The 23,585-nt window shown below is 52.1% G+C and overlaps 9 protein-coding genes across 9 annotated transcripts; 5 read left to right on the top strand and 4 right to left on the bottom strand.

Moving 5' to 3' along the window:
• Positions 1-1,719: 1,719 nt before the first annotated feature.
• On the top strand, positions 1,720-3,450 carry MYCFIDRAFT_118736 (uncharacterized protein; the record flags this gene model as incomplete). Its single annotated transcript, XM_007922995.1, has 3 exons — positions 1,720-2,161; positions 2,225-2,545; positions 3,014-3,450. Coding segments are annotated over 3 exons (1,200 nt in total), but the record flags the coding sequence as incomplete, so codon positions are not given.
• A 79-nt stretch (positions 3,451-3,529) lies between these two features.
• On the bottom strand, positions 3,530-4,389 carry MYCFIDRAFT_205844 (uncharacterized protein; the record flags this gene model as incomplete). Its single annotated transcript, XM_007922996.1, has 1 exon — positions 3,530-4,389. One exon carries the CDS (start codon positions 4,387-4,389, stop codon positions 3,598-3,600), a length of 792 nt encoding a protein of 263 aa, XP_007921187.1. The 3' UTR covers positions 3,530-3,597.
• A 528-nt stretch (positions 4,390-4,917) lies between these two features.
• MYCFIDRAFT_99750 (uncharacterized protein) lies at positions 4,918-5,769 on the bottom strand (the record flags this gene model as incomplete). The annotated part of the gene is made up of 2 exons (XM_007922997.1): positions 4,918-5,059; positions 5,114-5,769. Coding segments are annotated over 2 exons (798 nt in total), but the record flags the coding sequence as incomplete, so codon positions are not given.
• Positions 5,770-7,826: 2,057 nt separating this feature from the next.
• On the bottom strand, positions 7,827-8,898 carry MYCFIDRAFT_89509 (uncharacterized protein; the record flags this gene model as incomplete). Its single annotated transcript, XM_007922998.1, has 3 exons — positions 7,827-8,195; positions 8,447-8,699; positions 8,855-8,898. The coding sequence occupies 3 exons, from the start codon at positions 8,896-8,898 to the stop codon at positions 7,827-7,829; spliced, it is 666 nt and encodes a 221-aa protein (XP_007921189.1).
• A 1,847-nt stretch (positions 8,899-10,745) lies between these two features.
• On the top strand, positions 10,746-11,897 carry MYCFIDRAFT_14817 (uncharacterized protein; the record flags this gene model as incomplete). Its single annotated transcript, XM_007921461.1, has 2 exons — positions 10,746-10,981; positions 11,045-11,897. Coding segments are annotated over 2 exons (1,089 nt in total), but the record flags the coding sequence as incomplete, so codon positions are not given.
• Positions 11,898-12,091: 194 nt separating this feature from the next.
• MYCFIDRAFT_120954 (uncharacterized protein) lies at positions 12,092-13,045 on the bottom strand (the record flags this gene model as incomplete). The annotated part of the gene is made up of 2 exons (XM_007922999.1): positions 12,092-12,718; positions 12,818-13,045. Coding segments are annotated over 2 exons (855 nt in total), but the record flags the coding sequence as incomplete, so codon positions are not given.
• A 578-nt stretch (positions 13,046-13,623) lies between these two features.
• Positions 13,624-16,170, top strand: MYCFIDRAFT_26635 (uncharacterized protein; the record flags this gene model as incomplete). Its single annotated transcript, XM_007921577.1, has 2 exons — positions 13,624-15,268; positions 15,332-16,170. 2 exons carry the CDS (start codon positions 13,624-13,626, stop codon positions 16,168-16,170), a joined length of 2,484 nt encoding a protein of 827 aa, XP_007919768.1.
• A 493-nt stretch (positions 16,171-16,663) lies between these two features.
• MYCFIDRAFT_148551 (uncharacterized protein) lies at positions 16,664-20,892 on the top strand (the record flags this gene model as incomplete). The annotated part of the gene is made up of 1 exon (XM_007923000.1): positions 16,664-20,892. One exon carries the CDS (start codon positions 16,664-16,666, stop codon positions 20,621-20,623), a length of 3,960 nt encoding a protein of 1,319 aa, XP_007921191.1. The 3' UTR covers positions 20,624-20,892.
• Positions 20,893-21,554: 662 nt separating this feature from the next.
• Positions 21,555-23,400, top strand: MYCFIDRAFT_107730 (uncharacterized protein; the record flags this gene model as incomplete). Its single annotated transcript, XM_007923001.1, has 2 exons — positions 21,555-21,957; positions 22,019-23,400. Coding segments are annotated over 2 exons (1,785 nt in total), but the record flags the coding sequence as incomplete, so codon positions are not given.
• Positions 23,401-23,585: the final 185 nt, after the last annotated feature.

Below are 23,585 nucleotides of genomic sequence, written 5' to 3' on the forward strand. Positions count from 1 at the left end.
CAGTTTAAGGAAGCGCGACACTACCTTAGGTTAATCGGGACAGGGAGCGGGCCGTTAGTTACGTAGTATTTAAATGCGCTAGGCGAAGCATGTTTACCTTTATAGCGAAGCTAAGGAAGAGACTGTGCTCTCTTCCTTACCTGTTAGTATAGTAACAGGCTCGCTTCGCTATTAGATATTAGCTATTAATTCTTATATATATATATGCCTCCTATAGTATAACGTTAGCGTAGTAGTTAATAATAGCAGCGATATAAGGTTTATACGATATGTTAATTGTAGGTTCAATTTATAAATAATATCGTTGCGAGAAGAAGTCATTTTTTCGTAGTTAATATAATCCGCTATGTTAGCGATATTAGGCATTGTACTTTTAATGCTAATACGAATATAGCTACCGCAATCCGCTAGGATAGCAATCCGCTAGGATAGCAATCCGCTAGGATAGTGAACTCGTAATACTAGCCTAGGAGGCACGGCAGAAGCCTCTAAGAAGAAGTCTAAAGGTTCATTTCTGCATTTCTGTATTCTATGCAATATATATAGAATACAGAAATGCAGAAACAAGCTAGGAGTTTTTAGAAGGTTAAGAGTAAAGGTCTAGGAGGGACTCTAATTGTAGCCGTATTTCTGCATTCTATGCAATATATATAGAATACAGAAATGCAGAAACAAGCTAGGAGTTTTTGAAAGGTTAAGAGTAAAGGTCTAGGAGGGACTCTAATTATAGCCGTATTTCTGCATTCTATATAATATATATAGAATATAGAAATACAGAAACAAGCTAGGAGTTTTTAAAAGGTTAAGAGTAAAGGTCTAGAAGGGACTCTAATTGTAGCCGTATTTCTACATTCTATGCAATATATATATAATATAGAAATGTAGAAACAAGCTAGGAGTTTGTAAAAGATTAAGAGTAAAGGTAAAGGAGGTTTAGGACTCTAACTATAGTAGATTACTGCCGCATTTCTGTATTCTATGCAATATACATATAATACAGAAATAGGGAAATAGTGTTTAACTATAGTTGTCCCGGACTTATAAGAAAACTACAACTCTATAACTAAGTAGTAGCAATAGGGGATTTTCTATATTTGCTAGTATATACTGCGGATATAGAAATCCCATCCGAGTAATTAGTATGCCAATGCTTACTATCCGAGTAATTACTATGCCAATGTGTCCCATCCCAGTAAGAGGTTTACCATTCGAGTAATTACCATGCCAATGTGTCCCATTTGAGTATTTACCCGAGAGCCTTGGCAACGGTTTCTTCCGTCATCGTGCAGTGAGGCAGGCGTTCATGCTTCACTTTGACCGTACTCACACGAGGCACATGCCGAAATGCCACGATGAAGACATGGCGCTAACGAGTCGTCCGGTTGCTTCTCGACACGCACATGCAGGTCGCCAATCGGTGAGGACTTCGCAGGGCCGATCTGAAGCGTGACGGAAGCGTCACTTGCACATCTGGTAGGGACTCGCACATATCAACTTTTGTAAATGGCTTCTTTGAATGACAGTCGTCCGCCACCTTTGCCGCCTCGAGAATCGCAGACTTCGAGGGGCACAAGCCTGGACGAGCCTCCGCCATATGATGCAATCCACCAACAACAAGAAGCCTACGCAAAGGCAAGCAACTCTGGTAGCTTGTTGCGTGATGACCCACGTTCTTCTTCACAGCAGTCGCTGCTGCCAGCGTACGATGAGACAGATCAACGAAGAAAGCTACTCTTAGTCTACATTCATGGCTTTATGGGCGCCGAGACAAGTTTTCGTAGTTTTCCTGCTCATGTGCACAACCTGTTGGCCATTCTCCTCTCCGAAACGCATGTGGTCCATTCAAAGATCTATCCGCGCTACAGGTCTAAAGGCAGAATATCCAATGCTAGGGACGATTTTAGCAGATGGCTGAGCCCGCACGAGGACAACGCCACCGACACTGTCCTGCTAGGACATAGCATGGGAGGATTGCTATCTGCTGAGGTGGCGCTTATGCCTCCTGAACCACCATCAGCTCCATCCTTGAAGCATCGAATCATAGGGACCATCAATTTCGATGTTCCTTTCTTGGGGATGCATCCTGGGGTAGTGAAAAGTGGACTGTCAAGCATATTCAAACCGGCTGAAGAAACAGATGACAAGTATTTTGAAACCACAAGTGCTGGAGACGGTTCACATCAGATTGGATCGCCACCACCATTACCGAGTCCAAATCGAACAGACACGTTATGGGCACCTGAGTCAGCGGATCCGAACTACAACCCTTCCTTCCAGAACGATGTGGTGCTTCCGGTGAGAAAGGGCTGGCGTAATGCATGGCACTTCATCAACAAGCATTCTGACGACCTTACTAAAGCGACGAAGAAGCTAGTCTCGTCGCATTTGGAATTCGGCGGAGCGATGGCGAATTATAATGAATTGAAGAGCAGATATGCTAGGCTGAGAGCACTTGAGGAAGCGGACGAGCGAGTACGGCGATCAGTTGTCCAAAGCGGAACGCCTCCAAGAGTCCGATTCATCAATTACTATACAGCAAGCACGGGTAGGCCTAAGAAGCCCAAGGCGACCAAAGAAGATCCTTCAGACAGTCCACAACTATCGCGCCTGCCCTCGCAAACAGGCTCGTCGATATCTGGTATATCGGCTGAAGACTCAGCAACCAAGGATTTGGCGACTCTCAAAGTAGAGGACGAGCCGCACGGTGATGGCTCCCAGGAGCGGCTTCGTTCGACACTCTCAACAACTGTTGATGACAGGATATCAGACCCGGGATACATTCCAGCCAAGCCGGCTCCTTTAGATATAAGCTATATCCAAGACCCTGCAACGAGAGCACTTGTAGAGCAGGAACACAAAAAAGCTCTTCATGCCTACGAAGCGGCCGTTCAAGCACATAGCGGAACAAAGGGTGTGGATACCAGGTCACGACGAGACATTTCGGATTCAGGTGGAGAGCGCCAGTCAATAGATTTGACAGTAAGAGGGAGACAGCCCTTGGCACCGAAGCCAGAATCGGAAATGTCTCATAGCGAGAAAGAAGAGCTTCGACTGGAACGTGAGAGGCAACGCATGGAAAAAGAGGGCAGAAGGCTCCGTGGTGAGCCTGAACCAGAGTCGTCACAGCTGCAGCCACACACCGACGCCCTCCGTCCACCACAAAACTCACGTTCTTCCAGCATAGCAGCTATATCCGAGCCCACGGTTGTTCATGATACGGATTCTCTAGCGCCGTCGGAGACCAGAGGACATGAGAGTCGGAAACCGAAGAAAGATCGCATGTTCTGTAGTCTGCCGCCTAAGGATTCACATGGAGAGCGAGATCCTACATGGGTTCGCGTTTTCATGGAAAATGTTGATGAAGTAGGAGCTCATTGCGGGCTTTTCTTCGTCGACGAGAGGTACGAGCGGTTGGTCGGAGATGTAGCAACGCGGATAGAGAGCTGGGTGAATGATGAGAATGGGCATCGCGCTTCGAAGGTCTACGATAGCAAGACATGATGCCCGCTACTCCGGGATCTGTAATGGTCGAAATAAAGCTCGTGGTTATGATGCGTGAAGCTAGAATTATCGAGGTTCCATAGGCCCAATGACCTTTTAGTCGTCTCCGAAAAATCCTCTCCCGGTTTCGTCTTCGCTGTCGTCGTCCTCGCCGTTGTCTTCCTTCCCGAACTGCGACGTCTTCGACCTGCCTTCTTTGCTAGTTTGCTTTTCCTGTACCCGCTTGGCAGAAATTTCGGATACACTCTCCTCCTGATCAACCTCTGCTCCTGATGCTCGCAGCCTGCCTTCTCTTAGGTCTTGCAAAGTGCCCTCTGCCATGCACTTCCTCACGGTCTCCCACATTTCCTGATCGCCCTCTCTCCCCGCAGCTTTGTCATCAGTTTCCGCCCTTTCTGTCGCTTCGCCGTCCTTCTTGCGTTTGGATGGAAACAGCGGCACATAGTCCACCTCCAGCGGATAGTAAATAGCGTAGCTGACATCGACTTCACAGTCCTCTACCGTCTTTTCTAGCGCCGCATCCGCTCCTGCTGCAGCCTCCAGTGCTTTTCTAGCCTTCTTCAAGCGTCGCTCTGCCTTTTGCCGGTCGAAGAACCGCACTTTATGCCATTTGCCAATCATCCCGCTTTTCTTCTTTGCCCTTTCGGCATCTTGCAGCTCCTTTGTCACGGTCTGCAATGCGCGCTCCTTCTCAACTCGTACATTGGCAGGCAAGTCGCGCTCAAGCAACCGCTTTAGAGACCGAATTTGGGATTTCAACTCGTTCACCGGATGTGCTTTTCGGAAGGATTTTCCACTCAGATTCGCTGGCTTGTTCGGATTGGTGTTGTATCGAGGCCGCTTCGAGCGCACGCCATGATCGTCGGGTGCCTGCCTCTTGGTTGCCATCTTGCGTTGACGAGGATCAGTCCGGAAAGATGTTCGCTTCAAAGTTCAAAGTTCCGCTTGATGGATCCAGGGTTCATCTCAGACGCCACGCTTTCCCGCTTCGGTCTTACCGGCTGATTAATGATGACGTAGAGGCCATCCATGTCTCATGTAGTAAGCACAGTACACTGGCTATATCTTAGGTACAACAATCACGATTGATCGTGGGTATCATTGATCGATCATGTCTCGTTCCCTTCGTTCCTTTTCTGCAAATTAAGCCTCGCGCCTTTTGTCTTTCCTCTCAGCCAGTGCAATGATCTCGATTATGCCATCGACCAGCGTCAGAATGGCGTCCACGACCATGCCATAGTCGTCCAGTGCTTGCTAAACCTTTGCTTGCTCCTATACAGCAACATCTTGCTTGACCTTCACTTCCAGATGGTGTGCACTGGCCTCTTCCAGCCTCGCATGCTGCAAAGCAGACGCGGGATCTCCAGCATCTTGATCAACCCCAACGGCGTCTTGTGCAGCCAGTGAAGGCACAGCGCCTTCAACCCTTCTAACCAAGCGGCCCTCTTTGAAAGAGATGAAGCCGCCCGCGCCAGCGATTCCGCAAGCAAGAGCGACAAACAGACCAGTCGACCAACTTGGTCTGTCATATCTGTTCATTCCCCACATGAAACCACACCTGGTCCGTCAGTGAAATGTCTAATGTAAAGGGGTACGAAGTAGGTATGCTCACAAACATATCTGAAAGAATGTGTTCCATACTTGACACCAGACGAACCAGTCTAATTTCCACAGTTTTGTTGGTGGTGCACGCACGCCTGATAGAGGATCGTCGGGCGCTCTGGCTAATGGTATGGGTACCCTGATGTCTGAAGTTGCTTCACTGTTGGCATTGCACTTCTCCGAGACAGAGTTCAAGTAGATATTGGCCGAGATTTGGTCTATGGTATCCGACCCAGGTAGTCTGAACCAATTTCGGTGATGGCCAGCAAGTTTACGAATCCAGAACATCTTCTTATCCAGGCCATGCTTCCGCTCAGAGGTAAATCGATATCGCATTAGATAGTATAGATCGCGGAATCGCCACGGGGCCAAACCGAATCCCGTCACGCAAAAAAGCGCGTTAAGAATTTGCGAGTCGATCTCAATCCAGATACGGCGTGGGCTATCAATGTCGTTACAGTCGTGAATCCAAGCGCCATTTCTTTGAACATGGCACATAGCTGGACTGGCATTGCATAGAAGGAGGAATAGCATACCACCCCATGCTACTACATTCAGTCCGTAGATTGTTACGAGAAAGCCGAATGGCGTCAGGAACCACTTTGAGAATGCCTTCAAGGCATTGAAAGTAGTCGTAGTCCATGGCAGCTTTGGCGTGGGAATATGGCCTGATGTATAGAGTTGTTGTCCTAGGCTGAAGGCTTGAATGTTTTCCGGTTGGGTTGGCACGCTCTGTTGAGTCGAGAGTCGTTCTATGATTTCTTTCCCCTCAGTCTTGTGGAGCGGCTCTGTCTGGACCGGCTCGTGGACTTGGGTGCTATTGCGTGTATGCTCCTCTTCCAGAGGCGGGAAAGGCACGAGGCCTCCGTCCTGTATTGTCACCACAGCATCATCATCACTTGATCTCTTATTGTCACGAGCACGCCTTCGGCTAGAGCTCCGATGCCTGCTAACTCTCTGCGTAGCATCCTGTTGCCTTATACTCCCTCTTCTGATCTCGCCAATGGTCGGAAACCCGCTTGTTGCCTGAGCTGTTGCCGCAATGAAGCCTCGTGGTAGGTCGCTCTCTAAGACACGCTCTGTCGCAGACACCACGCTCTGCGTGACGCTGGATACGGAAGTGCCTCTCCTTCTGCCTGTCGTCGGGCTTGTTGGTGAGCTTGTGGTTGATGGATCCATGCCGCTCTACGACCTCGAGAGTAGCCTCTCTCAGCAGCAATTGCTCCAGTGCTTGCAGCTTGTGACGCTGTATTGGGTAGGCGGTTCACTGGGAATGAACTCTGGGTTCGATCACCGAAGCACGTGTTATCAGATCGAGCGCGTTGGTCCTGGGCTACCAATGGACCAGAACTCTGCCAGTGCTGGACGGAGCTGCATAATGATACTCGCAATAGCAGTATTCATACCAGTCGCGTCCGTTCGCATTCGCGAGCGGAGAAGTCAATTGCGTAACGGAGAAGTCGCAGCCTGGGGCGCAGCCGCTTTTATCACTGTCTCGGAGACCCAGACGAGAGATGGGATTATTAATATTTGATGGTGTGTGTATCCCCTGCCAGAACTCGTACCTGCTCGGGGTTCGTCGGCAAAACTAGGATGTCGACTAGAGCGGTGATTCTGATTGCACGAATCGATTAGACCTAAGCCGTATATAGCATTTAACAGCAATTCTTGCTCCACTCCAGTTCGTCGGACTTAACTAAGGAATTCGTTAAGGGGATGTGTGTATGTATGTATATACACCAGGTAGTACACTTAGTATGCAGCTAAGGTGTGGTATAGTAAGCTAATTAGCGTTCGAATAGTAGGAGTCCTATCTCTCGTCTACGCCGTTTCTATCGCATTTTAGCTATCTATATAGATTTTCCCCTTTTAAGGAAGTACTCGTCGAGGAACGCAAATTAGTATATAATATATAGTATCTAGGTCCGCCTAGTAGTACTTTTTCGAATTGCAGTCTAGATAGTACGTATTCCTATTATTGCGATATAGCCTTTTAGTCTATATAGCCGAGTATACTCGGTTTTTTAGATTATAGTATTTAATTTTCCTAGACTAGGGCTATTGTTTAAGGAATAAAAAATAGTAATTAGTAAATACTAGGTATTTATCTAGGCCGCTACTATTGCGGATTTTTGAATTTTAGTCTAGGTATTACTATATTATATATTCTTTCTTTAAAAAAAATTCGGGGCGCTTTGTCTATATATATCTACTAAATTCCTATAGAAGTAGATTAGACTAGTAATAAAGGGTATTAGATAGTCTATATAGGAGTTTATTTCTTATAGTAGCTAGGTTATATAATATAATATACTAGTAACTACCTAATACGCTTTATTGCTAGTCTAGGTAGAGATAGCTTTTATTATATAAGAAACTTCTAAGAGGCCTATTATCCCCTTGTATAGGATACTCTTTTTGGAATCTAGAGAGTAGACTTAGAGTAATACGTTCACGCACTGTATATTTAGGAACATTATCCTAGCAACCAGTGCCTCCAAAAAGAGCTTGTTGCCAGGCCAAGAAATGCACATCGTCGTTGTGCTGATTCTGATTCTGGGAATGCACGCTCTGTAATTTGCGCAAAGGGTATATTCTGCATATTATTCCAATCATCCAAATCGTTTACATTTGCGGCGCCTTCCAGCGCGCTGTTAGAAAGCTGCCATTACTTCATACTACACATTATCGTCGTCATCATCGTACACTCTGTGATGAATCTGTCAATTGTACGCCGACGTGAGTTTGGCCAATGCCTCCAAACTCTCACTGCTGGCGCTGCTGTGTGCCGAATCTACTCTCCTTCCACCAAGCTCTGCAAGCTTGATCCGTTCTCGCAGCGCCGCTATGCCGCGCGCTGCGAAATCCTTGCGACAAAACTTGCACATCCGAAGCGCACACCAACTGCAGCTGAAGTGTTCGGCATCGTCATCGATATGGCATACGGCACACTCAACTGGCGCATGCTTGTTCCTACTAAGCAAGAGTCGATCGTGACCACGATAACATTTGATTTGATTCAGCGTGAGGGGCCGTGTGTAGGCGAAGCCGGAGGACTTGAAGTTATGCCTCTTGCGTCGTCCTTCGGAGTCCTGTTGCGCCGTTGAGGGTCGTGACGGGGGCCGAGTCGAGGAAGGTCTCGACGTTCCATTGCTAGACCCAGTCACTCTTTCCCAGGAGCCATCTGTTGACTCTGCGTTATGCATAGCGGCGACCGATTCAGCGCGTCGTCGCGCTGTACTCAACCCATTGAGGAAGGAGGAAGCAGATTGCAGATTCTTGGCTTCCTAGGCAATGCGTCAGCATCCGATATAAGTCGTTCATCATCTTGACAGTGACATACATTGAAAAGTTCAGGTCCACTGCTTTTCCGTCTGGCTTTTGGCAGCGCAATATTCTCCGGCACGTCGGGCACCTCGGGTGTGTCAATCTCGTCTCTCAGTCCGTACTTGTGAGGACTGTCTTCGGGAAGAGGAGAAGGTGCTGGGATTGTCGGCGAGATGGTGGACAGGACGTCGACATCATCTCGGTCTGCATCAGGCTCGCTGATTTGAGGGGTATCGGCAATGGCGTTGTCCTCGCTGGGCTCGGTCGACCTGAGGTCGCGTATGGTAGTCGATGCACTAAGTGGCAGATGGGCTCGACTCTCTGTCACGGTGATGGTGGATGCCGAGTGCACCTTAGGACTGCACGGATACTGTCCGTCACAGTCCTCAGGTTGATCGAAAAATGGATCCGTTGGGACACTGACCAGACCGTCGCTGTCAGGGACACCGTCGTCTTTGCTGTGACCATCCCGATGCAATATCGACATGACACTGGCAGTGACGTCCCGTGGCAGCGGACTGCGGCTGTCAATTCGCTTGAAGACATTGAACGAGCTTTTTCTAGATATTGGCTTCGAGCTGCGCCGGACATGAACTACACTGCGCATCGACTTGTCGTCGGCGCCGTGATCCGCTACGTGACTGGAATGAGCGTTTCCCATGGCAGAAACGGCAAGAGGCGTTGTCGGCGTCGGTGGGGTCGGTTCTCGGTTGTCTGTTGGTACCTGTATGATCGCAGCGATGCCGTTTATGCAAGTGTCACATATTCGCTGCTTCAACTCTGGTGCTGAAAGTGCTGTACGGCCATTTGTATGTCTCAAGTTGAGAGATGCTGGACGATGTCTCGTTGGAGCCGAAGAACGTGGCAAACGTGCGGCTGGTAACTGAACTGTTGTGCTTGCCTTGATGGCTTGCGAACGTTCTTGCTGCGTTGACTCTGGATTGTGACGGCAAGCATGAAGTGCTCTTGCATCGTCTGCGAATCGATAGTTAGCTGCTTCCATTGGTAAGAGCAGTTTGGGCCAAGCCTCCCAACCAGAGCAAGTTCGGGAATGCTTCCGTTCAATGAACCTCTCGTGCTGGAGTGATGCTGGAGCTTGGGCAATCTTTACATTCATACCTGCAATCGCATGGATCTGATGAGCCTTCGGTCGCGATGCCGGAGTGACCGGTGGGAAAATATTGTTTGCCGTGGCATTGCATCGGCGATTGTGTCTGTCGCCAGATCTGGGGATCAACAAGTTGGATGGGGAGTCTCTTGAAGACAACCCGCGATGCCCCGGTATTTCTGGCATCATGATTGCATGCACGTCACGAAGAGTGCTGGAGGTGTGCCGGAGGCCATCAAGCACATGTATAAGGACTGAGGACTGCTTCGGAACGAGATAACCGCTGGCGTGATGGAAAAAAGTCAATGGATGGCCATAATATAACATTCGTGGCGAACCTTGGTCTGCTGCCCGAGATAGGTACCGTTGAATGGAACGAAATGTGCGTCTCCGCGAAACATTTAAACGGTGGCACTGCGGGCACAGCGGATGGAAGAAGCTGCAGCGAGCGAGCGTCACGGCCTCACAGAGCAGAGTGTGAATAATAATGGGTGTGAAACGTCTATCGCTGCTTGCGTCGCTCTGTGGCCCGACCTGCTTGCCATGCTGCGTGAACATCGGTATCAAGCCTTACAGTATCATTATGGGACAGGATGTCAGGATCCCTGCCCATATCCTATTAACTCAAATCCATGCGGCTTGCGGCTTGCCTTCAGCGTGCCAGGAAAGGCGACAGGTCACACCGTCACAGCATGCCCGCATGGCCCGGATCAGCAAGCAATGTGGAAAGAAGGGGAGTGGACAGAGGAGGTCGGCCTCTTCTGTCTGAGTTTGGCCCTGCACCGAAGCAGATTGCATCTGAGGACCGGCCCGCTTCAATGACACACGCTCACACGAATCGGAGCACATTCCAGGGTCATCTCGCTTGATCACCGCCTGCGCCGTGCGGTCAGGTCGGCCGCTTCCCGAGTTCCCTGCTTCACGCGGTGTGATAGAGGCAATGTATACAGGCGCACAGATACCGATATGATCAGCATGCAGAACTGCTGATCCAGTCTCGACTCTCAACGCCAAACTGGCCGTCCTCGCGCGGAGTCGGAGCATTCGAAAACCAGCAGATCGGCTCACATCTGCGTGCGGAAGCTCAAAATAGATCCGCCAGACATGACATCGTGACGACATCCGCACACGCCCGACACTGGCTTTCGCTGTGCGCAGAAAGCCCCCAGCAGCAGTCTGATGAGCATGCGTCGCTGCAAGGCAAGGCATGCCGCTGATGCGTATACCTTACACGGCGCCTCTGCCTAGTCCTACAATATTGCCTGCAACTGCATCGTCAATTGACGGCGCAGTGGAAGCGCTCCAAAATTTCCTCTCACGCAACGTCGACAGAACCGCGGGTGGCAAGACATTGATCCTTTCTGGAGCTGGGATTTCAGTCGCCTCTGGACTAGCAGACTATCGAGGCAGCCAGGGAACATACACATTGAACAAGACCTACCGGTAAGTGAGGCATGCGGCACCCCCACGTGAAACACACCAGGTCAGAGCTCATTGAACGCTTAGGCCAATCTACTTCCACGAATTCACAGCCAGCCACGAGGCACGAAAGCGGTATTGGGCACGTTCTTTTCTAGGCTGGACGACGTTACACCGGAGCACACCCAATGCCGCACACCATGCCGTTGGACGGCTAGGAAACCTTGGCTATGTCGGGAAAGTAATAACACAGAACGTTGACTCCTTTCACCAAAAGGCACACCCTAACTTGTCCAGCCTCGAGCTGCACGGATATCTACGCAGTACCGTCTGTTTGACATGTCGGACCGAGTATGATCGGGGCCACTTCCAACAAGACTTATCTCGTATGAATCCGCAATGGGCATCATTTCTCGCAGAAATGCTGGAGAGCGGTGCTCTGAGCACCGAACATCCCTCCGAGAGGCGGCTGCTCGGACTCAAGACGAATCCAGACGGTGACGTGGATGTTCCTGGTGTTGAATACAGCAGTTTCAGATATCCGCCCTGTCCGAAGTGTCTCAACGATACAGCTTTGGCCAAAGCAGGCAAGATGGTCATCACAGACGATGACGGGGCTTGGGCGGCAGGAAGCAATGCGGGAGTTCTCAAACCAGCTGTGATCATGTTTGGAGAATCAATCTCCAATCCTGTCAAAGTGGCGGTGGAATCCGCTATCGATCATTCGAGCAGTATGCTCATACTCGGCTCTTCCTTGGCGACATACTCAGCCTGGCGATTAGTGAAGAGAGCGAAAGAGCAGGGCAAAGCAATTGCTGCCGTGAACATAGGCGGCCTCAGAGGCGAGGAGCAGTTCTTCGCCGACGTGGCAGCAGATGGTGACGGGGCCGATGGCGTCAGATGTAGCTTGCCGTTGGAACAGGTCCTACCAGCGCTCGTAGATCACATTGAACATCTCGATCCAGTCCGGAGGCCTTTCCAGCCTGCTCCCTGGCGTTGATGAAGACAATAGAAACTTCAAGCATGAACTATCTCCGTTACGGTCTGTAGCCTGTGCGACATGTGCAATAGTGTGAGCCTGTGCGAAGGGAGGATAATGCCAAAGCTCTATGCCACGGTCTCTCCTGTTACATGGGTTGTGCCGCTCACACCCGCCATAAAGTCCCGATATCTGAAGACGTCGCCCTTCATCTTGCCAGAGCTGAGACCCTTGGTACCAAAGGCTCTTCGACCAGTGAACTCGCCAAGGATATTGTCCACCTCCCTCTCACTGAGCCGGACATTGTCCTCTCCAGGCTGAGGCGCTGTGTGCAGCAAAGCATCTCGAAGCACGGATATGTCGATCTGGCCACTATCGTCTACATCGAAAGCCTCAAAAGCTGCCCTGAGCTCCTCGGGTTGCGACAAATCCGACAGCGGACCAGAGAGTACTTCTAGGTATCGTGCCAAATTGAGCTGGGCTGGTCCATTGGGCGGAAAGAAATCCTTCAATGCCTTGGTGTTGTTTTCCAGACCGAGCTGTGATAGCATCTCTGACACAGAGGCAGAGTTCAATGTGCCGGTGTTGTTGCTGTCCAAAACCTCGAATGATTCCCTCATGCTGTGCAGCAAAGGCTGGGGTATGTGATTATATGCCCCTCCTCCCACAGCGTTCAACTTGGGCGCTGCAATCCTCGGTTGCGAAATGCTGAACATTGGAGGTTTCACGGTTGCCGCTGTCGAAGAAGTGATGTTTCGCTTGGCAGTCGGCCGCAAGTTGGCCTGGCTTGGAGGGACGTAATAATCTGAATCTTCAGGATGGTCTTCTACTGAAGGCTTCGCGCCATCGTATAGGATGGAAGAGCTGGTGCCGTCGAACACAATAGGAGAAGATGGAGTGAGTCCGGGTGTAGTAGTCTCCTCTGGAGCTGGTGGTAGGCTTGCCTTGCGGGCTGGTGAGGCAGGAGAAGCGGTTGCATTGGGAGTCGAGTCGCGCTGGCTTGCGGCACTGGGCTGACGCGAAGGCGAAGAGAATACGCTCAAACTGCTTGTCGGTCTCGCGAAGGGACTCGCCGGGCGCTCGGAAGCATTGCTGATCTGGCTCGGTCGTCGCCCAAACGGACTGGTCTTTTCGGGCGACAGCGACGAGCCTGCCTTTGTCGGAGAGAGCGAGGGCGGAAATGCCTTCTTGGTGGGCGAAGTTGTTTGGGTCGCGCCGCGGATTGTCGAGGCTGTTGCGGGTGACTGGCTGTTCTGTCGTCGAAAGGGAGATTGTCTGCCTTCGAAGGGCGACAGTTGTGCAGACAGGCGATTTGGATTCTGCGAGGCCTGGCGGAGTCTGTGAGTGAGCATGCGATATCAGAGTCATTTTCAACTTTTCTTACCATCTTGTGTCAGACTTCACGGTCTGAAGCAAATTGGCCTTCGTATGTAGATGTAGCATGTAGCATGTAGCATGCGGGTGCTGTGCAGTTGACGCGATCGCGTGGGGGAACCCTGGCGTCAACAGTCTGAGGTTGACGCGGTGACAAGAGATAAGCTTTCGAACCCTGCATGACTCGATTCAGGAACCGAGGTGGGGAATCGGGCATCCACAAGAACAGGCCGTATACAGCATCCATTCTCACGCTGCTGTCCTGCTGGATGCCTAGAGGGTTCCTCGCAGAAGAGAGGAGACGCACAGCACAATGGCAACAGTGCTGCCTATCAGGCCGAACACCAACTCGACCGGCTCCTCGGCCTCGCGACGCCATCCTTCTCTGATTTCCTTCCCATCGCATACAACCTCAGACCCAAGCAACAACTTGCAAGTCAATCACCGGCACACGCATTCCAACAACTCTCACCAGTCCAGCCGCAACAGCTATCACTCCTCGCTCTCCGCCACAAATTCACAGCCTCCCCATGCTCGCCCTCTGCACAAGCAGCCTCCTCGGCGCAAGGCGAAACCGGTCAAGTCGCAATATCCTCCTGACAGTAGCGAAAAACATGTCGAATACATTCTCGTGGCCTCCTTTGACATTGACCGGGGGAGTATTATGGAGCATCAGTATCCTGGCCCTGTAGGTGGAGACGAGCACATGCTGGCCGAACTCATGCTTCCCGACCAGGCGCATTCGAGAGCTCAGGATTGGACGATCTTCTTCTTGCACAAGGACGCAGGTCTAGACGATGAGGACCAAGAGGCAGTGCGTAGACGTCGGAGACGCAGGCGGAAGGGTCTTGCTGAAGACGAGGATGATGAAGAAGACGCCGTGAGCGGGGCGGAGTTCGACGAGGACGGACCCCAATTCGGCGAAGAGGACGACGACGATGAATCCGACGACGTGGCGCTCGACGGTCCTCCTCTGGTCTACGTCCTCAATTTGGTCAATACGAAGCATGACACTTCAGTCAAACGCGGTGCGGTTGTGAAGGCTATGGCAATCTGCACAAGACACTCCTTCTTGCATATCTACAAGCCTCTTCTGCTTCTCGCCCTGGAGCAATACTTCGCAAATCCGCAGATCGAAACTCTGGCCAGTCTCTACAATGCGGTGAACAGCATGGACCTGTCTCTGCTGCCGAAGCTGAACTTCCTGGAAAAGTACATATTACAGGCTACTGATGCCAAAGACCTCTTTTTGGAAAAGTTCGAAGCAATAATTTCCCAAAGGATGACCGAGAACATGGCTAAGGAAGGCGCACTGCCGCCTCTCGAGCAAGCCACCAGCACTGCTCAATTGCAGTCCAAGACCCGTTATGGCTTGCCTCGTGACACGCATGAATTTGAAAGCATCGTCCATTATGCCAACATTCCTGTGCCAGTCAAGATCCCAACAGCAGTCAGCCCCGAGACAGTCGGGGACTTCAGCTTGATCAAGCTGATCACTACCTTCAGCACTCCTCATTCGACACAGGCGGTGCCGTTCACACCAACTCACCCACATCTAACGACCTCTGGCGCCGCGACTCACCCCATCATCGTCCTTTTGAACGCGCTCTTGACACAAAAGCGTGTCATATTCCTCGGCCACGGTTTACCTAGCTCCGAAGTGGCAGAAGCAGTCCTCGGCGCCTGTGCACTTGCATCTGGCGGCCTGCTGCGAGGCTTCACCCGACACGCCTTTCCATACACGGACCTGACCAAGATTGACGATCTGTTGAAAGTACCAGGCTTCATTGCAGGCGTGACCAATCCTGCATTCGCCTTGAAAACTGAATGGTGGGATCTCATGTGTAACCTCAGCACAGGGCGCATGACAATTTCCAATCGCATAGAGCAAGCACCTTTGACTGAGGGCGTTGCATTCTTCCATCAGAACACACATCAACCAGGCACTATCGCAGCAAGTGGTGGAGGGGGCATTGCATCTCTAGTCTCAGCTGGTGCAAGCCTGTCGGCAGGTCTCGGAGGTAATGCCCTTCCAACCGGAAGCATGGCAGGTGATGCAACAGGAGATGGTGCATTCATGCAAAGTGTCCTGTCAGCAATCAATGAACGACACGGCGAGACTGCCATTCGCAGCAAGTTCCGCAAGTGGGTCGTTAAATTCACCCGGCTGGCATCCAGCTTCGAGGAGACCGTGTATGGGGCAAGTGCGCTGCACATTCACAATGCGGATAGCCCCCAGACAACGTACCCGGCTTCAGAGATGTCGCCTATCAGTCCTGGCGAGCAGCGAGGCGAACAGCTTCCTCCGGAGGTCACTGGTCACGGGTATGTGTGGCCGACACCGCAGAGCAAGAATAATGAGCTGGCAGCAAATTCGACACGCATCGAGGGATGGCGAAATACTCGCAGCTACTACAATTTTGTCCGGGACTTGGCTGCGCATTACGTGCATCGACCAATCAAACATTTGGACCTTCAACACTTGCATGACAAGCTGGCCAAACTACGTTTAGGTCATGAGCAAAGTGCCAACATCTATCTTGCGATATGTGCTGCCGTGCATACAGAGCAAGAGATCAGCCAACTCCTGTCAGTGGTTGCGATTGGAGTATGGGAGAATAAGGCGACTACGTCTGGGAGTGGACAGAATTCAGGTCTCCTATACATCGGCATGGGCCTCTTCCATCCTAGGCAGGATGTCAGAGAGGAGGTCGCTGAACTGATGGGGAGGATTCGCGAACACGAAGCTGGCCGACACTTCTGGTCGACGATGGGCAGATATATCCGCGTTGGATTCGAGAGAGTGATGAACGCTAGAGTTGATCGGATTGAGAAGACTGGTGTGGAGCACGACAGCTGAAAAGGCGTGGCTCTGTTGTTGACAATGATCTATCTCCTTGCACGCCTGCGCCCAAGATACCCACAATATGAATGACCATTTTGACGAATTTTTGGTGCGCGGCGCCGAAACAGTGGTGAATGTGTTCAAGTAATTGAATGTTCGAGGAAGCAGTAGGTAGGACAGGACAGCAGCGGCAGGTCCAGCCGTGAACACCCGACAAACTAGCGGAGTGGAAGCCGAGCTTAAGAAAAGTTTGGGAAGCTGCAACTCCCTTCTCTATGATGATGATCCCATTGCTTCAAATTCTTCCAATCCATCAATGTGTACAATAGTGTTGGGTGCGGTTCTTCTGTAGCTTTAATTCCTTTCATCATCCAGATTCGGTCCGCTCCCTTCGAACAGATTGTCCATCGGTTTGCTAGAGAAGCAGAGAGAGCATGGCCGCCAGCGATGCTTTGACGAACGGTATGTATGCATCCACGCAGCCTTCATCTCGGTCCAGCAGCGGGCCATGGGCATTTCCTGCAGGCCGATCATCAAGCTGACAACTCGCCTACGCACAGCCTCTGACTCGACGCGAACATCGACGAAACCAGACGCAAACAACGCTCACGCGACTACCGACTCCAATGCTCAATCCAATGCCAATGCCAATGCCGCTCTGACCAACGGAACTTCTGGAAATGTCTCGAAGGAGCATGACAAGGAAGATGGAGATAGGGATGGCTCGGGTGCGGCGGATGATAATGTCTTCCAGCTGACCATCAAGCTGCCTCATGCGCCGGGTCAAACACAGATCATGGTGTCGAGCCAGGAACAGGTGCAGGATATCCGACAGTCAATTGTCGAAACCCCACACACCTTCCAGTACTCGTGCTTTCACCTTGAGCATCAGGGCAAGCGCATCAATGATTTCATCGAGCTGTCCGAGGTCGCTGGCATTGTTGAAGATCCGACTTGCCAGCTTGTCGAAGATCCTTATACCGAAGCACAGGCGCGCATGCACGTTGTTCGTGTCCGGGAGTTGATCGGTGCCGCTGGCGACAGACCAGACCTGGTCGCAGGGATTGATGCTGGCGTGAGTCTTTGTGACAGCGTGGAGATTTCGGCTGCTAGCAACGAGCGAGATCCAAGCCCCGTTGCCGACTACGACCTCGATGAGCCAGCTCCGATAGCAACGCTTCTTGCTCGAAGTCGCGATCCAGCGCCGAAAACCGTGAAAAGCATCGCACTCTCCTCTTGGAACCCTCCGCCGTACCACCTTCGAATGCGTGGTCACCTCATCTACCTTCAAGTCGTTACTAACGAGGGCGAGCAATTCTACATCACCTCGCACGTCTCCGGCTTCTACGTCAACAGGTCCACAAACCACAAGTTCGATCCTGCGCCTCGGAGCGAGCCAAAGAGCGCCTCTGCACATTCTCTGATCAACCTACTTTCCCAGATTTCTCCATCATTTGAGGAATCATTCAAGCAACTTCAGGAATACAATGGTCGAAGAGATCCGCTCGCCAGCTACGCCTTGTCCAACAGCATTCCAGCCGCTCCGTGGCTTGTGGCTCCTTCCTCCATTCATCAGCACCAATCTGATCTCACCCGTACCCAAGAGGCCTTCCTTTTGTCTGGTGCTGAGAACGCCGACACACTACGCGACTGGAATGAAGAATTCCAATCCACTCGTGAATTGCCCAAGGAAACCGTCCATGATCGCATATTTCGCGAAAGACTTACCAGCAAACTGTTTGCAGAGTACAACGAAGCGGCCGTCCGCGGTGCATGCCTAGTGGCTCGAGGCGAAGTCCAACCGTTGAACCCCACAGAGGCCAAAGATGCTCAGATTTTTGTGTACAATAACGTGTTCTACTCGTTCGGTGCAGATGGCGTTGGCACTTTCGCGAGCGACGGAGGGGATGAGGCGGCGAGAATCGCAACTGGCAAGGACGTACAGGGAGTCAAAGCGGTGAACCAGCTGGACATAAATGGTCTATTCACGCCAGGTACGGTTGTGGTGGACTACATGGGCAAGCGTGTTGTTGGGCAGAGCATCGTGCCTGGTATTTTCAAGCAGCGCGAGCCCGGCGAGCACCAAATAGACTATGGTGGTGTCGAGGGCAAGGACGTTATCGCGACCCATGAAGAATTCGCCCAACCATTCAGCGAGCTTAGCAAGGCGATGCGTGTCAAGAAGCATGCTGTGTGGGACAAGGAAGGCAAAAAGCATGAGCTTGAAGCCAGTGTCGAGACCAAAGGTCTTATGGGTACCGATGGGAGGAAATACGTCCTCGACCTCTACCGAATCACGCCTCTCGACATTGCCTGGCTGGAGAAGCACTGTGCCGAGGACCAGGCTGAGGAAAGCCGTTATCCCCATCGCATGACTGTTCTCCGACCTGAACTTGTGGAATCTTTCAGGATCAAGAAAATGCGAGAATACGTTACCTCCCAGTTGGAGCAGAAGCGAAGCGAGCGCGAGCAAGCCGCTGCGGGTGCTTCAGAAGACAAAACAGAAGAATCTGGCAAGACCGACACCCAGGAATCTGAGACTAATGGTGAGGTAGTTCCCAAAGAAGAAGACGGTGCAAATCCACAAGAGCAGCAGGAAGCCGTCGACATGTCTGGTTTCACATTCTCTCTCAACCCCGATGTGTTCAGTGGCCAGCTGCCACAAACGGATGCTGATAGGGACGAGTGGGCTCAAGATGAAGTTCAGGTTCGAGCTCTTGGCGAGTACCTCACCGAGGATGTGATACCTCGACTTGTTCGCCATTTGCAGGAGGGTGATGTCGGCTTTCCCATGGACGGGCATAGCTTGGTCCGCGAGATGCACCGACGTGGTGTCAATGTCCGCTACATTGGCGATGTGGCAAGGCTTGCTTCCGAGAAGACGGACAAGCGACTGCAAGCACTGGCGCAGCTGTGTCGCCAAGAGATGGTCAGCAGAGCCTTCAAACACATCAGCAACGGCTATCTTCGGGTGCTTCCACCTTGCTTCGTGCAGAGCGCGGTCGCACACCTGCTGAATTGCCTGCTCGGTACGCAACTCAATGCAAAGCCGCATGCAGAGGTCGACGAAGACCTCAAGGCGCTATATCCAGAAGTGTCATTTGACTACCAGAAAGAAAGCCCCGAAGGCCTTAGCACAAGCATTCGTCGCCAAATCTTGTTGCGCTACAGGTACGAGTTGCAGGATGAGCTTGTGCCGCCCGGCCGAGAGCTGCAGGCACTTCGTGAGATATCGAAGAAGCTTGGCTTGCAGCTCGAGGCGAAAGACTATCTCTTCACCAAGGAAGGGGTGGCCGCATCCACCAAGTTGGCGGAGAAGAATTCCTCTGATTCTCTAGCCGAACCTCAGGCAAACGGCAATCATTCCACGGGCAGCAAGAAGAACAAGAAGAAGAACAAGCAGGCCGAGAACTCGCCGAACCGGCAGGCTTCCTCCCCAGTCGGTGCTCCATTGACCTTCCGCGCAGATGACATCGTCAACATAGTGCCTCTCGTAAAGGAGGCATCGCCGAAGAGCACACTTGCCGAAGAGGCGCTTGATGCGGGCAAAATGAGCATTCAGCAGGACCAGAAAGAGCTCGGTCAAGAGCTGCTTTTGGAGAGTTTGAGTCTACACGAGCAGATCTACGGCATTCTGCATCCGGAAGTGGCCAGAGTGTATTACGCACTTTCAAACCTCTATTTCAACCTAGATGAGAAGTCGGCCGCCGTCGAGCTCGCCAAGAAGGCTGCCATTGTGTCGGAGCGGACACTGGGTGTTGACGACGCCGAGACTATCCTTGCATATCTCAATTTGAGCTTGTTCGAGCATGCCACTGGCAACACTAGAAGCGCACTTGCGTACGTGCGACATGCCTTGAATCTATGGAAGATCGTCTACGGTACCAGGCATCCAGATTCGATCACAACCATCAACAACGCAGCGGTCATGCTACAAACGCTAAAGCAATTTCACGAGTCTCGGTTGTGGTTTGAAGCGTCACTCACCATCTGCGAGGAGGTGGCTGGTAAGCAGTCCATCAACACTGCTACGCTCTTGTTCCAGCTCGCGCAAGCTTTAGCTCTCGACCACGACTCCAAGCAGGCTGTTTCTAGAATGCGCGAGAGCTACAGTATTTTCAAGAGCGAACTGGGACCAGAGAACCAGAACACGAAGGAGGCGGAGAACTGGCTGGAGACTTTGACGTACAACGCAGTCAGTCAGGCAAAGCAGGCCAGTATCTTGCAGAACCGCCGGATCCTGCTGCGCAACGGCAGGACGTCGCGTGTGCAAATGGGCACGCGGCCCCAGCCTCCAGTCGGACAGTCGGAGGTGGTGCAGCCGAGCACGCCAGTGAAGACACGGGCTGGAGTCGACCAGCGCAACGTTGACGAGTTGATCAAGTACATCAACGGCGAGGGTAGCAGCAAGCAGACAACGGCAAAGAAGCAGCAGGCGAATCCTAAGCGGAGACAGCAGAGGGCGTGATGGGTGATGCGGCATGTGTACATTGATTGTTTCGCGGTTTTGCATGGACCGGTGTATATATAAACAGGCAAGATGTGCTCCCAGAAGGCTACGAGGGCCTGCCTCAGCCTCGGCGGCATGGGCATGGGAGCTGGACGGGGTGGCATCCAAAAGAACTGGCGGGGGTGTTGCGGATTGCTATTCGATGACCTCCACTCTTGTACAAATGCTAGACATGTAAACATACATGCAGCACGCATGCTGGACGCTGCTGCAGCGATTGCACAGGAAAAGTCGTAGAAGCTTCTCAGCAGACGCACTGTCCTCCTTCCCAGGCCAGGGCCTCAGGACACGCAAGCTTGGTCAGCATCCTTCACTCTTCCCATCTGCTTCACTGTTGTACATATCTGTGCTTCTCGACCCCCTCACCTGCACCTTTCGGCTCGCCATCAGCATCAGCGGCTCAAGTCGTCGAGCACGTGAGCTCACTTCAGCTAGAAGATTCTCAGGCCAATCAGTTTCGCCATACTGAGACGGCTTCCTGCAGCGTCTGCCGTCTGCCGGCCCGTTCACACTTTTGAACCAGTTTCTTGTACGACGCCAGCTTAATCCCGGTGCGTGGTGTGTGAGCGCCGTCGGAAGGCGTGAGACTTTGCATTGTCCCGCCCGCTAGCGTAGGAAACATCTGATCTGCGAGGAGTCTGAGTCGATGCCGTCGTTTTTCTCCAAGACCAAGAGTCACCCCAAATCTACCACCACCAGCAATTCCCTCCCCGCCGAGCCGGCAGACGACAGCAGCAATCTCAGTGACAGGAGCGGCGAGGCGGTGCGGACCCCGTCTCCCGAGAAAAAGTCCAAGTCGTATTTTGCGCGAGAGCGGGAAAAGAAGGAGCGCCCGTCTTCTCGGTCCAGGAAGTCGGTTCAGCGAGACAAGAAAGCTTCCGACATAGACACACACCCGCTGAACCTGCCGCCGGACGAACTGCGCCGTTTGAGTGCGCTGTCCGTCATGAGTTCGCCGCGCGAGAGGGACAGTGGAGGCGTCCCTGTCACATCAGAGCCCATGGAGACCACGCCAGCTCCAGAGACGCCGCCGCCTGCCTCAGCCTCGACCTCCACGCCTGGTGCCTTCCCCAGCAACAGCAGCGCCAGCGCCGCCAATGGGGTGAACGGCGAGAACCATATGGACGATCACGACCACGAGCAGAGACCCACCCCGCCTCCGCATCGCACGCCCGCCAGTCCGCCGCCACAGCCTGAAATTCGACCAGAGGAGGCCGAGAAGTTCAAGGCGGAGGGCAACAAATTCTACAAGGCCGGCAAGTATGCTGCTGCCATTGATGAGTACAGCAAGGGTTCGTGACCATCCATCACTGACTGACTCTGGCTTTCCATGCTGACTTGTAGCATTTGCAGCCATTGAGGCCAACCCGACATCAGCCACTTACCTTTCGAACCGAGCTGCCGCATACATGGCGGCCAACAAATACCCCGAAGCGTTGGAAGATTGCAAGCGAGCCGACGAGTTAGAGCCGGATAACCCAAAAATATTGCACAGACTTGCAAAGGTACACACAGCGCTCGGCCGCCCGCAGGAAGCTCTCGATACCTACGACCGCATCCAACCTGCGGCTACAGCCAAGGACAAGGCTCCTGCGGTGAGCATGAAGAAGCACTTGGAAGAGGCACAGGACAGTATCAAGAATAGCACAAGTGGGTCCATGGTGAACTTTGCGCTGGATCAGGCTGAGAAGGCTCTTGGCTCTAGCGTTCAGCCTCCGCGGAAATGGCGACTGATGAGAGGTGAGGCATACTTGAAAATGGGTACCGTAAACAGCCTCGGAGATGCTCAAAACGTGGCGATGTCTCTATTACGGCAGAACAGTGCCGATCCGGAAGCTTTGGTGCTGAGAGGACGAGCGCTCTATGGTCAAGGAGATAACGAGAAAGCGATACAGCATTTCCGGCAGGCCATCTCCTGTGACCCTGATTACAAGGATGCTGTTAAGTGGCTACGGACGGTACAAAAGCTGGACAAGATGAAAGAGGAAGGTAATACCAATTTCAAGACCGGCAGGTACCAGCAGGCTGTGGAAGTCTACACAAAAGCCCTCGAAGTTGATCCGTCGAACAAAGGCACGAACTCGAAAATCCTCAACAACAGAGCTATGTGCTACAGCAGGCTAAAGCAGTGGCAGCAGGCTATACAAGACTGTGACAGAGCTCTTCAGCTGGACCCGAGTTATGTCAAGGCCCAGAAGACGCGCGCTAAAGCATTGGGCGAAAGCGGCGACTGGGACGAAGCCGTCCGTGCATACAAGAACATTGCCGAGCAACATCCAGAGGAGCCAGGCATTGCGAAGGAAGTTCGCAATGCAGAATTAGAGCTGAAGAAGAGTAAGCGAAAAGATTACTACAAGATTCTCGGAATCGAGAAAGACTGCACCGACAACGAGATCAAGAAGGCCTACCGGAAACTTGCCGTCATCCACCACCCAGACAAGAACCCGGACGATCCAGAAGCGGAGAACCGGTTCAAAGAGATTCAGGAGGCTCACGAGACCCTGATCGATCCTCAAAAACGCCAAAGATACGACAGTGGTGTCGATCTGATGGAAGATGGCGGAATGGGCGGATTCCCAGGCGGTATGGGTGGTGGCTTCGGCGGTGGTGGGGTCCAGATAGACCCCGAGATGCTCTTCAACATGATGGGAGGCGGCGGCGGGGGTTTCAGATTTGCTGGTGGCTCGCCCTTTGGCGGTGGTGGTATGGGAGGTGGCCAGAGAGGTGGATACTCGCCTTTTGGCTGAGCACAACAACTGGCAATTTCAAGCAGCATGAATTGTACAGCTGGCGCGTTTTGATGAGGACAACCACTCCATCGGCATTTCTCGGTGTCAATCAGGGGCTGGAAACGGCTTCTTATAGAATTGATAGACAGCGACTGTCGCGGCAGCCATCACCAACATGTACATCACTACAT

Source organism: Pseudocercospora fijiensis (assembly GCF_000340215.1).
Source record: "Pseudocercospora fijiensis CIRAD86 unplaced genomic scaffold MYCFIscaffold_1, whole genome shotgun sequence".
NCBI classification, from domain to species: domain Eukaryota; kingdom Fungi; phylum Ascomycota; class Dothideomycetes; order Mycosphaerellales; family Mycosphaerellaceae; genus Pseudocercospora; species Pseudocercospora fijiensis.